This window comes from Hyperolius riggenbachi, chromosome 3 (assembly GCF_040937935.1).
Source record: "Hyperolius riggenbachi isolate aHypRig1 chromosome 3, aHypRig1.pri, whole genome shotgun sequence".
Taxonomy (NCBI): domain Eukaryota; kingdom Metazoa; phylum Chordata; class Amphibia; order Anura; family Hyperoliidae; genus Hyperolius; species Hyperolius riggenbachi.
In genome coordinates this window covers 456,880,558-456,895,862 of record NC_090648.1, presented here as the reverse complement: position 1 = coordinate 456,895,862, position 15,305 = coordinate 456,880,558, and the positions used below count along the sequence as shown (strand labels likewise).

The window sequence follows — 15,305 nt, the reverse complement described above, 5'->3', positions numbered from 1 at the left end:
AGAGATCAGCCGTGCTGCCAGGCAACTGGTATTCTTTAAAAGGAAATAAATATGGCAGCCTCCATATCCCTCTTGTTACAGTTGTCCTTTAAAAGGGAATCTAAAGTAAATGTACTGTCAGCAGGTTAACTTACCTGGGGCTTCTTCCACACCCCCATAGTCCTCCTGGTCCCTCAGTCATTCCACTCTGTCTCATTCAGCCACTGTGCCCCTCCAAAATGTGGGCTACTGTGATACTGCCCCGACTGCACACCTCATCGATAGCGTTCCCGTAGCCACAAGCATTCGCTGTATGCGCAGTACCAATTTTTACAGGCGCGCAGGTACAGAACGATACCGGCCATGGGAACGCTATCAGGAGGTACGCAACCCCGGGCTGTGCATGCACCTTTCAGAGGAGCACAGCAGACTGAAGGCGAGGGACCAGAACGACTACAAGGGGGCTGGAGGAAGCCCCTGGTAAGTTTAACTGCACGCATACCATTCACTTTAGGTTCCATTTAAGCTACATACACATGGTAGATTAAAAACTTTGACATGAAGGCTGATAACAACCGCCTAAGCCGAGAATCTACCGTGAACCCAGCCTGTGGACAGCGGCCAACCTACATCACCAAAAGATCAGGCGTGTTCTGCTAGGAGTCATTACAGGTCCTCTTTAACCTCATTTTTACAACTCACCAAAAAAAAAAAAATATCTGTGTTGGAAATCTATAGCCCTTTTTTATTTAGTGCTCCAGTCAGTTCCCAGCTGTTCCTCTGTGCCATAGACTATCTTGGGCTATATGAAGCCCTGGCACAGCACATTCTCATAAGGAATAAGTCAGCCTTACACCTGCAGGGATCGTGTTCTTCCTCCGCTGACAGGACTCGTCGTGTGGAACACAGAGTGCCGACTCTTGAGGCCCCTCCAGAGACCTGCAAGCATCTGGGGACATTATATGTGATATCCTGATGAAAACCTCAACACCATTAGTTAAAACAGTCTACTATTAGCTAGTACTTATCACCCTCACCCAGGTATAATCACATCATCATGGTGAGGACTGCTGAGATGTGAATTATTAGCTGCTTGACTGCAGCTGCATGCAACATCCACAGCAAGAGTTTTTCTTTGAGGAAAGTCTGAAGGAGGGAATCACACCAGGGTCTGCAGTTCCATGTTACTGCGTGATCGCAGTGGCGTCTGTGCCAGGGAACCAAAGATCAGGAAGTACGAAGGACACAAGGAATGGCGAACCTGGTGCTGTATAGCGACTGCTGCAGAAGATGATTGCGTGTGTGCAGCGGACTAAGCAAGGGGGAGAGGAGCGCGCCGGCAAGATGGGCAAGTACTTCCCTGCGCCGTATTCAACACTTTTTACCATATAGTCGGAATAAGAGACTCCCTCCCCCCCCCCTCCTCCAAAAAGAAAAAGTGCATCTTATATTCTAGAAAAAAAATACAGAAAACGTCAGCCTCCATATTCCTCTCCCTTCAGGTGTGCTCTAAAGCAAACCTGTAATATCCAAGGAAAAAAAAAGTTAGAAACTTACTGAAGTAGAAGGAAGCCCCTGGATGCAACAGAGGCTGCGTACGGAGAGAAAATCGCCGCAGGGAGACTTGGGCACAGGATACAGTCAGTATGGCTGATCCTGCTGCTGCACAAGTTCCCGGTGACGTTAAATACTATTCCCCCTCTAGGTCCACGTGGATAGTGGGGAATGAAATAATTTGGCTTCCAGCAATTGCTGGAGGCCGAATTAGTGTTTAAAAAGTAACTTCAGCTCCGTCTTCTAATGGCGCTGAAGTTACTCGCTGTGCGCCGATATAGCCGTAATTCCTATTACGGCCTATGTTGTCGCCGGCTGCACGCAAGCCTCCAGCGCTGGATTGCCAGTGTTCGACAGAGGCTTCCCACATCCTTTTTGCTGGCCATGTTTCCCTAAAGCACAGCTGTACACGAAGCCACACGTTCACAAGCAGCCTTCATCCTACTGCGCAGTCTCAGCTCTACTTGCGCACAAGGCTGTGGAGTTGGTACAAAAATCATCCAACTCCGAGTCGAGGTACCCAAAATTGCTCCAACTCCAAAGCCCTAATTGCGCATGAGCAGTACATCCAAGCTTGTACACGGAGGGGAGCAAAGCCAACAGAACATATCCGACCAGCTCTTGGTGAAACTGTTCAGAGGGACCCTGCACAGGAATGGAGGGTCCCTGGATAGATTGGGAATACTCTAGATTACCTCTGCTGAGGTAAGTATCAAATTTTATTCTTGGGGAAGTTACTAGTTCACTGTAAAATATTCCCAGGATAGAGAATCAAAAGCATTAAGGCCCATACACACGTCGGATTTCCACGGACGGGTCGTTTGAACGTTCCGTCGTTCGCCCGCTAAATCGGGCGTGTGTACAGACTGTCGTTCATCCGCCCGGCGGATCGCTCAAACCCACCCTTATCAAGTGAACGACAGTCTGTACACACGCCCGATTTAGCGGGCGAACGACGGAACGTTCAAACGACCCGTCGTTCGTGGAAATCCGACGTGTGTATGGGCCTTAAAGAGACACTGAAGCGAAAAAAAAAATATGATATAGTGAATTGGTTGTGTACTATGAATAATTACTAGAAGATTAGCAGCAAAGAAAATATTCTCATATTTTTATTTTCAGGTATATAGTGTTTTTTCTAACATTGCATCATTCTATAATATGTGCAGATTACACAACACTCAGCATTCAAAATGATTCTTTCAGAGCAGTCTGAACTAATGACCTCTCCTCTAGCAGAGGAAAAGAAAACAGTTGAGATAATAAAAGTCAGATAACAGCCCTCTCCACGACTAAATTTAGTTTCTTAAATCTTTCTGTACTGGAAACAATTAGACTGATGTATCTGATCTTAATGTTTTATTTCTTAGCTGTACTACACATACAAATCATATTTTTTTTTTTTTCGCTTCAGTGTCTCTTTAAGGCTTGTCAAACATATTTGAACCATTAACTGAACTATGGTAAACGGGTAGCCCTTCGGATGTTACCACTTGCCTGGCATCCTGCAAAAAGGTCAGCCTGGCTTCTATGGATCAAAGTTGTCAGAAAGGAGTTAAGCCGATTTGCCAGGCAACTCAGTCTACTGTATAATAAATTAGGAGAAAGTGAGGAAATGCATTGGTAACTTGAGCAAAATGTCAACTGATGATCTTGGAAAAAGGCATAATTTTCTATTGACAGGATGTGGGGAAGTGAAAGTAATGTGCCCAGTTTAACTTAACTGGTGCTTCCTCCAGCCCCCTGAAGTCCTTCTGGTCCCTCGCCATTATTCCACTCTGTTCCATTCAGCAGCTTTCCCGTCCGAAACCTGCATGCGTGGCCTTGTACCACGCTCCCATGTCCGAGAGCATTCTGCACTTTTGTAGTTCGTAAAAATTGCAACTGTGCATATGCCAAACAGTCCCAACCACCGGAGTGCGATAATTGAGGCAAGGACTAGGGTTGTGCATGCGCAGTAGCCCTCAACTGGCTCAGTATCCCAGCTGTCGGAGGGGCACAGCTTCTGAATGGAAAAGAGAAGAATGATGGCAAGGCACCAGAGGGACTTCAGGGGGCTGGAAGAAGCCACAGGTAAGTTAAACTGGGCACATTACTTTCACTTTAGGTACCCTTTAAAGGAGAACTGTAGTGAGATGTATATGGAGGCTACTATATTGATTTCCTTTTAAAGTGAACCAGAGATGAAGCACCCTCATGTATTTTACCATATATATCAGTGGGAGCATTAGAGAAAACACCTACCCTGCTCTCTGCTGCATTATTTACTGCTCAGCCTGCTTGTTATCAGCCCTGATAATATCCCCGACTGAGCATTCAGTCTGGCTTTGCTCAGGAATCATTATAGCTGAGTCTGTCTTTTCAAGCCCAAGCCTGCCCCCTTGTGGCTCTAATGACTCGGCTCCAATGATTACTGAGCAAAGCCAGACTGAGTGCTCAGTCAGGGATTTTATCAGGGGGTGATTAGAAGAAGGCTGAACAGTGAAGAATGAAATAGAGAGCAGGGTAGGCGTTTTCTCTAATGTTCCCACTGATATATGGTAAAATACATGAGGGTGCTTCGTCTCTGGTTCACTTTAAGCAATACCAGTTGCCTGGCAGCCCTGCTGAGCTATTTTCCTGCAGTAATGGGAATCACACCAGAAACATGCATGCAGCTAATCTTGTCATATCTGACAAAAAATGTCAGAAACACCTGATCTGCTACATGCTTGTTTACGGTCTGGGGATAAAAGTATTAGAGGCAGAGGACCAGCAGGGCAGCCAGGTAACTGGTATTGCTTAAAAGGAAATAAATATGGCAGCCTCCTTTTAAAGCAAACCTGTGCCTTTTTTAAAGTGGATCCGAGGTGAACTTTTACTCATTGCATAATTGTGTTCCTTTCCTATTGTTTATAGGGCATTCCTCAAGCCAAATACTGTGTTTTTAATACTCTAATTCCCTATAAACTAAATAAACCACACCCACAGGTTTTCAGAGAGCCTTGGCAGTAGCAAGGGCTTATGGGAGCTCAGTCTGGGCAGGAGGAGGAGGAGTTACTAGCCATTCATTTCAGAGGCAGAGGGGAGGAGGGGGGGGGATTAGTTTTTTTTCACAGGCTAAGTGCTCAAGATACAGATAAGCCGGCCCCTGTGTAATGTTTACAAACAACATGGCTGCTGTTGTATCACAGGAAGAAATAATTTTCTATTAAAGCTGTTTGCAGCTAGATTTGCTGTGTAAACTATCTAAAAACTTTAGATAAAATATATAGACAGGTTACTTGTTAAAGTTAGTTTTTCATCTCAGATCCGCTTTAAGTGAAAAAAATAAATAAAAAAAAGTTACTTCGGCAGAGGGAAGGCTTTGAATCCTCCAGAAAAGGATGTCTAACCCCAGTCCTTAAGGGCCGAGGTCCTCACATTTTTGGCACAGCTCAAATAAACTGATGGGACTGAATCAGAAAAGGTGTGATTCATCAAGTAGAACATGTTGCTCAATTTCTGTAAATTCTAAACACTGGTATGGATAGGTATGGATAGGACCCTTGATGACTGGAGTTCAACACCTATGCTCCAGAGGCTTCCCACGTCCTTCTTCAGACTCCTCCTGGATGCCAGGACCCCCTGTAGCTGCAGTCATGCACCCATACATGAACGAGCATGGCCGCACTGTGTAGTAGCCCAGACCCGCAAAGGCTTTGGAAAAAGCTAAGCTCGATAGGGTCCGTATTACTGCACAGGTGTGAGCCGTCAAAAGGTTTGCTGACGGTTTTTGGGAGGTCCCAGCACTGGAACAGCCAGGTGAAGGCCTCCCTCTACTGAAAGTAGTAGCCATTTGGGGCACTTTGTTTTTGCGCTACAGGTACACTTTAAACCAAGCATTTGTACTTTGTACGTCAGACTGACAAAACGATCCTGAGGCTGGTCAAAATTTATTCTGCACATCCAGCTTCTCAGTTTGCTACAAAAGCAATGTAAAGCAAATTGAGATGAATATTAAGAGAAGCAAAGAAGTCTGAAGCAAGAAATACAAAGCATGTAGAATACCAAATTATAATTTTTTCACACGAACTCTAATAAACACACAGGCAGAGTTTTTGGTTATATTGGGTAATCAAAAAACAGAATACCAGAGGGAAATAGCAGTAATGAAACACCGAAGAACGTCACTCAAAATCTGTTCTCAGAAGAGTAGATCCTGCTCTAGGCACAATAATCATGACAAAATTCAAACAGAGCATTACAAATTCTTATCCAGTGAGCAACATCATAGATGACAAACTGTTACCTTAACAACCACAAACACAAATAGTTCAAGGCATGAGTTCCATGCTGGCCTATCTACCATAGTCCTAACCCTCACCTCTGCCATGAACCTGACATCAAAAGTCCGGTGTTCTCCCCAGGCTCTTTTAGCCAGGTTTTGGTGAGCTCACCACCTCCTCTGCTATGAGCAGAGTTGTGCAGAGAAGCACAGCCCCCCCCTTGCATTCTCTCATCTTGCCCCATTCAGCTACTTTTCCATACCCATTACTTATTTTTCCGAAATTTTTCCAGAGGACCAGCGATGGTTCTGAGTAATTGTTTTTTCGATCTTGCAACGTGGGCACAGACACGCAATTACGCAGGCGCTTAGCGATATCGCTCGACACAGGGGATTGGATCTCCAAGATCCCCGATGACTCCTGCGCAAAGTACCGTGATCACTTAAACTCTTGTTCGCCTCCATCGTGTATACCAGCCGTCAGGAAAACGATTGACAACAGGATCAGGGAGGGCTCCTCATGTGTGGGATGTTGCTGAGATCCATCTTCCTTGGTCAGGAGGTGAGTATTCAGCATAAGGCAGGATTCACAGCTACAATAAACCACAAGCATTTTGTGACTCTCCAAAAAACAGAATCGTCACACATTTAGAGTATTGCAGCGGCAACGCATTTTTCGTGTGTTCGCATGCGATTTTGATTTCTCTGCATTTTAAGCTCTGACAGCAAATCTGCTTTTAGTTAAGAGGGAATCCTGCAGAATCGCGTTTTGCACAAAAATTCACACCCCGATTTTTACAATGGATACATTCTCATGAAAATTAGGTTAATTTATATTTCCAGGAAATAGCAAAAGAAATATTTTCACAAAAACAGCACAAAAATGCGAGAGTTCAAAACCGGTCGGGAAAGAGATGGGCGGCACCTCTTAATCTCTACCTCTCGGTTATCTCACACAAGTACTTGTAACTTCAGGGTATCCAGTGTTTGAGACCCACATCCTATGAGCTCGTGTTTTTATGTTCATAACTGGAATCAGCTACGGCCTGGTCTTCCATTGAGATCCGAAGGCTATACCAACACAGTATCCTGGACTTGTGGAGGGTGACCACTGATTGACAGACAACATAGCAGAGTTACAACCTTATAATGTGGGTTGGCCCTGGCTGGTAAATCTTGATTTTTATTGTCGGTGGCGGTGTGACACCTAGTATATTAAGGAGTTCCTACATGGTGCAACATTATTTGATGCCGATTTGCTACTCTAGATAACAGCGGACCTGCACTGGCTTTTACTGAATATGTAAACCATATAGTGGAAGCCTCAATACGAAAAACATAGGGAAATTTATATAAATAGCAATAGGTAGTCTCAAAACAAAACAAAACAAAACAAAAAAAAAAAACCACATAGTGGAAGCCTTCAGGCATCCAAATGTCGAGCGCTGTAATCACAGCACAGGAGATTTGGGAGCACTCTGAGTAACTTCGGCGCTGTCAGAAGACGGAGCAGAAGTTACATTTTTAAAACACTCATTTGGCCTCCAGCAATAGCTGGAAGCCGAATTATATAATTCCCCACTATTCCCATGTGGACCTAGAGGGGGAATAGTAATTAACGTCACCGGGACTTGTGCAGCAGCAGCAGGAGAAGCCATATACCGGCTGTATCCTGCGCCCAAGTCTCCCGGCGGCGATTACATAGGTACGCTCCAAATGTCCCTGTTATGCCGATAATCACACTTTGTGGGCAGGGAGGGATGAAGTAGTACGAGATCGGTCATTTTAGCGATATTCAACAAGTGGCAATCAGGGCAGTGGAGATGGAGTCAAAGCAATTTTTGGGTACCTTGAGCCGGAATCTTTGATCTCATAAACTGAGGAGTCAGAGGAATTTTGTACAGCGTCGGAGTCAGAGCAATTTTGGGTACCTGGAGTTGGTGGTTTCATAAACTGAGGAGGTGGAGTCAGATCATTTTTGTACCCACCTCACAGTCCTGGTGGCAATATCCAGCGCCGCTTTTTGAAGGTGGATTTATTACATGTACACCCTTACTCCTCCCACTCCGTTCAGTTTTCGCCCCATAGCAACAGAATGCATATGTACGGCAGAAGTATCAAGTCTCGATCCCCGTTGGCAATAATAAATGCAGGTGTGTACAAAGTTTTATACAAATATAGTATCATTTTAAATTATAATTAGTGATGACAGCAACCTACGTACGCTAGATTTTCATCTGTCAAAACAACTCAAATGACAACATCCCAGGAGGTGATCGGTCTTCTATTGTGGCCTCTTGATGCTGGTCTTACCCCTCCTCTCTACAAAGAGCAGAATATGCCAAAGCAGTGTGTCTGTACAAATGATTCAAAGTATTCCCCAGAACAGGTTTGGCATTACTGACTTACCTCACAAAAATACTCTTGCTTTTTCATCGATTTAACACACAGATCCACTTATACACCAGAGCACCCCTCCCCCCACTTCGTGGTGGGCATACAGATACAGAACTATACCAACATTCGGTCCATGCCCTGACTTCTCTCGTGGGGACTTATGAATCTATTGATCGCCCATAGAAGGGGTGTGCTCCCTCCAGCCAATAAAATGACACTTTGTTTACAACCAGATCAAACCGTCGCCTCAGCATAAATTGTTCTCCAACATGCTTCCCTGATTGTGTTTACTATAAGTGAGGAACCATGAAAATTGGTCCAGGGACCTGGTACGACCCCACAAGACAAGTGTTTCTTATCCTTTGCGTTGGAAATATATGTTGTATTCGAAAATTACTTATATTGTATATCTTTTTATAATGCAAAAAATACTGAAAAGAAAGTATTCCCAGAACAATCTTTAAGGGCGTCAATGCTTGAAATGATGTTCGCAGCGTCATGCATTGGGAATGCGATGTGAAGTATACAGTGCATTGAAAGTATGCTTCACTGCCACCGTAAATGCAAACACAAAGTATGCTGCAAGTTATTCCAAAAGTACATATTGTACTGTACCGTTGCTACATCAACATGACCATACTGGAGCCAGTGTGGATGAAGTAAGTCAGCATGAAGTCTATAGGAAACAGATCACCAATCACAGCAACATCTAAAATTTGAAGCATTCCAATTGGCCGAAAAGTGTGGGCGTATTATTACAACAACCTATCTGAAACCTAGCAGTTCAAGAGGGTGCTGTGACTGTCCACCTAATCGCTTTAGCAGAATTTCATAGCCCATGGAAACTTTCATTCTTGCTCACGTCAACCATACTCGTGTACTAGTGTCAACATACCATAGAAATATAATTGCATGGAGGTTTAAAGCAATTACATTGTCCGTTGCGCCCGAAAACAAGGGACGTAGTGTGAAAGGAGCCTATGGGGCAGTTCACACAGACGGGTGGCGGTGGGACGTTTCAGTGTGCTAAACCGCTTGTCTGTTCATCGTCACATTTAAAGCCCGCAGGGTGATAGGAAATCGCAAATGTCACCAACACTAGAAGCAGCAGCTCAGAAAATTCTATTGCTTGCGCACTTAGCTAAACGCTTCCATACATTTCACTGCGGGACGCGACGGACCCAGTCTGTAAACGACGAGGACGGACGCCAGACACCGGAAGCCTCCCGTGTGAACCAGCCTTTGGTGATGTAAAAATAACTGAGCAAATCTGGTAATGCAATACACCACCTACGAATCTTCTCTACGCGACTTCTATCAATCAACAGGTAGCAAAGGTGAAAAAACTAACAACCATAAGTAGTCTTACTCAATTGGGTTCTAAATAAAAAAAAAAAATAATGCTACTCTTCACTTTTTTTACGATTTGAGGGGACAGCAACCATGTACAGTAATTTTCACAACAGTGTGAAGCAGCAGCTGTGTGCCCTATAGAGATGACAGCTCAGAGGCAGGAGTGACAAGTCTGGCAGATCACTACAGTGACCTTTGGTCAGGGTCAGGACTCTTGACTCAGGAGGCACCTCCAGATCCACAGATCCAGCCCACACATCACCCCTCTCCCCTGTGCAGCTCCCCCACCAGCACAGCACAGGCTGCTGGGCTCCACAGACCACATCATCCACCCACTTCCCCGGCTGCCCCTTCCCAACACCACACGGTGACACTCTGCTGCCTGGGGTGAGGGGACCCCCATGACGTCACACGCAGACCCCCCCCCGTCTGACGTCACGCCGGGCTGGGTGACGCGTAGTCCACCAGCCCCCCTCACACACATACACTCACCATTAGAGTAAGGCGGCCCGGATGCCCCATTCTGGGAGTTGTAGCCAGCGCTGGACATGGTGGCACCGGGGAGGATGTGCGAGAGCACCGGAGACTCAGCCGCTCATAGTGGCTATTCCTGGCGAGGAGCCGCCGCTTTCCGTCCCGTCCAGGCCCGAGCTTGTTAGCGGTAGTGATAGAGTTCAGCCCTGGCAGCAGGAAGTGCGGAGGCCCGGCCCCGGGGCGGCCCGCGCATGCGCGCTTGGTACACGTGGCACTTCCTGTCAGCGGTGCTGACTCTGCCACCGTGTACCGGATAGTGGAGACACTGGAGAGAGAGAGAGAGAGAGAGAGCAGGGCTGCTGAGTCCTGACACGTTATCTGACTGGGGCTATATTCACATATAAGCAGGAAACCAGTAGAGAGAGGAATGTGGAAGTTATAATTACCTACAATACCAGAGTCATGGCTGTGCTACTGACTCTGAGTCACACACCTGTTGCAATGGCTGTTGAGTCACATCTGAGGTAGAACACCTGCTCTCTGTACTTATTTATGGTCACTGACTCAGCAAGTTTTAAGGAGGAACTTGAACTTCATTCCAATCAGCTGATAACCCCTTCCCACAAGAAATCTTTACCTTTCCTTAAGTAAAACCCCTCCCACACTGATGTCATGACCATGGTCCTGACAGTTTGCTGTCTGTGAACCTTGTTGCATTGTGGGAAATAACATTTTTTTCCAACTGCCAAGCAACCAATATCCCTTTGCATAGAACTCTCAGTAAGGAACATTCTGTATAGATCACCTGACAAAACTAAGGATGTCCCCTCCAGTGATAAATTTCAGAATGTAAATCAGGGAGAGGAAACATTTTACAATGCAAGCACAGACTACAGCTATAAATAAATACTATAAAAACATAAGCAATTGTATTCATTATGTTATTTTCACTACAATTCCTCTTTAAGCCTGGTAAACACTTTTAATTATGATTGGCCAATTACTGACCAATTTTACCACCACAGTGTAGTATGAGGTATTACACAATCTGCTCATAGTATCTGTTGACTCTCATACCTCCTGGAGGTGGTAAGATTGGCTAATCATAATTGAAGGTGTGTACTAGGCTTTAGGCCTTGTTCACACATAACATAATGTGTGTTCCTGATTTTGCAAATTTGCATCTGCTGCACATGTAATGTAAGTTACTGGAGTTGCATTTGACTTGTATTGTGCAAGATTTTGTCTGTACCTTTAGGAGTACGCCTGCGCACTTGTGTGTAATGGGTCTCTACCTCTAGGTGTGGGGGCTGTAACGGGAACAACATTTGCCCCACCATAAGGCCTCTTTTCCACGAACTGTTGAGCTGTGTGCTCAGCAAGCAGTTGCCAGGCAGCAGTGAGCAGTTACCAGGCAGCGACAAGCAGTTACCAGGCAGCAGTGAGCAGTTGTGAGAGTTTGAGAGGCATTTCACTGCCTAGAAACAGTTCGTGGAAAGAGGCCTAAGTCAACTAGTTCCTGGGATTTTGAACAGAAGTTGTTTTCAGGAAAAGAGCATTCTGCTACACCAAGGCTGGGTATAAAACTTTTCTTCAACTTTATTAGCACATCAGTAGACACATACAAAGGCTGACGCGTATCGGAGCTCTAGGAGGCTCCTTACTCATTCCTGCTCCCTTGGTCTATGCAGCGGTGGTGTCAGCGTTTCCTCAATCCTTGCTAGAAGTTGTTTTCATATACTTTCACATCAATGTGAAAAAAGCATGAAATACAAAAGTACAGTAATTCAAAACATTTTCAAATCACAGTTGACACTCTATCTGATGCATAAGTTATATATGGTATATGAGTAGATGTCCACCTCCCCAAAAGAATAATGTAAAAGGCAAGCCAAATCTAGTATAAATAATAAACTGTGATATACCAAATTACATATATTTGATAAAGGGGCACAATTATATTCCTAAAATAAGTTGAGTAAATTAACACAATATATATGTGTAAATCTGTGGTAAGAATATGGCCCAACTGGGGCATAAATGAATAGCAGAAGGTGATCTACTGTATATTGTACAGCAAGTTCAATGGTGTCTATGGACAGGTACGTAAATAGACAGGCACAAGGGGAAAAAGATATTACCCGAGAATGAGGAGGGGTAGGGACAGAATCAAGCCTAATGCAGTCTATGGCAACCTGCAGCGGACGGTAACATGAAGAATATGCGTGGCCTGGGCTGCGCAGGCACAGCTGCTGTCGACTTACAAGAGGATCATAGAGGACCGGCGCGGGACAGGATGGCTGCAGGGAGCTTGGGGTAGCCCCAGGTATGTGAAACTGTATGTTTTTAACTAATCTTCAGTTCCGCTTTAAGCTACGTACCCACTGGCAGATGCAGCCAGATGGATCAGGCATCTCCACCACCGAAAGATCATTTCCCCAGATCCATCTGGCCGAATCTGCAAGCGTTGTTTGCGTTGTCAAAAACATAGTGTAAGTCATGGGGCCAAACTTTTTATCAGTCTCAAACTAAGTGGTTTAACTATAGAAATGGTGGGGGGCCTGCTTCTCACCCCCTTGCAGAGGTTCAATATTTACCTGCTCCAGTGCTGCTTCAGGTCTCCCATCTTCCTGACAGTCTTACGCTCTATACTGCATACCTCTGGCTCCTGAGACATGACATGTGATCTGGAAAAGGAGGTATGCAGCATAGAGCATGTGACCAAAAAGAACAGAAGACACAATGCATCACTGGAGCAGGTAAATGTTACACTGCTCCACTGCGCTATTCTGCAATGTGTGGGAGATGGTGTTAGGTGAAAGGGGTGTATGTCTTTTACAAGACACATGGTGGTTGAGAGGTTTGGATCCCAGGAGGGGGCCCTATGGTCAGGGGTGCCTTGTGGGTTATTGCTGCACCCCGACTCAAACTGACAATGTTTCAGTTAGAAACACTATCACCAATGTGTTCCCCTTGATGTTAAGACAGTGTGCTGTGTTCTTTTACTGCTTACGATGAAGCACACTTGAAACTCTTGAGGGCCACATAAAATGGCATTCTTCTCATCGTAATGTTTGTAAATTATTGTAAGGGAAGTCGCAACTCTGTTGACCGTCCCACTGAGGCGAAAGTAACCCTTAGAGTGCAGAGTTTCAGTGACCTTGGGTTTTCACCAGTGCACCCCGCAAGGGATGATGGACTTTGCTGCCTAGTGCCCACCAGGGTGCACCCCAGAGTCCTCTAACAGTGGGCGGGAGAACAGGCGACACCCCAATCCGGGGGCACTGAGTAGATACTCCAGTTGTAGTCAAATCAGGCCATGGCAGGCTGCAGGTATCAATAACGGGAATCAGACCGAGGTTGGTGCAGGCAGAGTTCAGTCAATAACAATAAGTAATCTGGGACGGGGCATGTGGCAGACAGGGTAATACCAATAACAAGCCAGCAAGCTGGGTCAGGAACAGGATATAATCAGGAAGAGGGTTGAAAGCATTCCACCAGGGACTAGCACAACCACTATAGCTGATATAGGCATCAGTACTGAGCTCTGAGAGAGGCAGTCTTTTATAGCCATGCCAGGGCTGGTTGAGCTCAAAATCTCGTTCGCTGCATCTATGCCAAACTCAAGCGTTATGTAAGCGCACACATAGGCTACGACCAACGGCATGCACACACACACACTTTCGCGTGGACATCTGCCTGTAAACAGAGGCTGGCTAGGCTGACGTGACTCCGTGGGTGAGACTGATGCCAGGTTACCCTGACAATTACATAGGAATGCAACTGATCTGGTCTGAACTATTTTACTGTCTTGTTACCTTCACTAGGTGATTAGCTGGTCATTTCACAAGAATGTTACTTATAATTGAAATGGATCAGAATCACTGTGAAAACTGACACTTTTTTTGTCCATTTCACTGGAGGCTGAAACAGACATGCCAACAGATCCTATGTTAAAACAAGGTACTTACCTCAGTACAGTAAAGCCTCTGGATAGTCCAGAGGCTTCTCCAATCTTCTTATATCCCTCTGTTGCTGTTCCCTATAAAACATTCTAAAAACTGTTGAATGTGTTGCATATTGCCATGCTCTCATCCATGTACAAGCACAGCTGTACTGCATATGCGCCACTAGGGTTTGAGCCATTGGATCCATTCACCAGCAATGCTCACTCTACTTCCACTAATCAGGAATTAGTGAGCAGCAGTGGAAACAGAGAAGGCCCGCAGCACGTGGACCTTGCATGGATCCTGGAAGGGGTGAATTTTCACTATGACCGCTTCCCGCTGTGCTAAATCTGTGCAATGGAGGGGGCGCAGCCAATGGAAGGGCCCTTGGAGAGAGAGAGAAGAGTTGGCCCCCCTCGCCGCAGCTTTGTCCCAGTGTGCCTGCTGCTTCTGCTCCTGCTTTACACCCCCCACCCTCACTGCATCCCAGAAGGACACCCGTCTCCCCCGCCCCTAGAAATTGATTTGTTGAAAAGGAAAACAGAATAGAAGTCAAGGTATCAGTTTTTAAATCCAACATAATATAGACTGAGCCAAAGTCACTCAATGCCCAAAAAATGTTATTGTTTTGGCAAGAACACTGTCATTGACTCCCTCATTGAATTTGGCAAGTCCCCTCCTTTTAATGCCTCATTAAATACTTTTAATAGCCTAAGGTCCATTAACTTTTACCCTTGATCTTTTTCCATTCTATTGGTTAGCTACTCATCCATCTCAGGAGCTTACCTTGAGGAAATGCTTTAATTACAATATATTCAGACATTATGTCCACTTGAGAAGATGTCAGCTAAGAAAAAATCTATTTTTGCAGGTAGTATTCCAATTCTTTTATTTAAAACTAGTACTAAGCCCACCCATTTAAAAACAGGCGCTAGGGCTCAGCCGCTGCTCCCCTCGCACCACAACCGGCCCCCTCTGGTGCCGCAGCAATGTCCGCACGATCAGTGCGCATGCGCGCACACCTCCCCCTGCTCATGTCCTCCTATACTGTCCAATGTCCGCCCGCGTGCCACGCATGTGCGCTGGCGGAAAAGGCACGGACACAGGGACAGACGAGAATTTTATTATCTAGGATATTTAACTTGGAGATGTACAATATCTCACAAAAGTAAGCACAAGTCTCACATTTTGTGAATATTTAATCGGACATACTCGGACAGTCCAGCATCCTTACCCTTCTTTAGCAAGGCAGTGGTCATCTTAAACAGGTGTGTTTGGGGTCGTTATCATTATTATTATTATTTAGTATTTATGTAGCACGACTTCTTCCGCAGCGCTGAAGGGCATACTGTCTT

General features: G+C 45.4%; 1 protein-coding gene across 1 annotated transcript in view; it reads right to left on the bottom strand.

Moving 5' to 3' along the window:
• Positions 1 to 10,287, bottom strand: part of SEC24A (SEC24 homolog A, COPII coat complex component) — a 93,872-nt gene extending 83,585 nt beyond the window's left edge. Inside the window, exon 1 of the mRNA XM_068277915.1 lies at positions 10,022 to 10,287. Coding sequence (XP_068134016.1) covers positions 10,022 to 10,079 — 58 coding nt within the window. The 5' untranslated portion in view covers positions 10,080 to 10,287. The remainder of the gene's footprint in view (positions 1 to 10,021) is intronic.
• Positions 10,288 to 15,305: the final 5,018 nt, after the last annotated feature.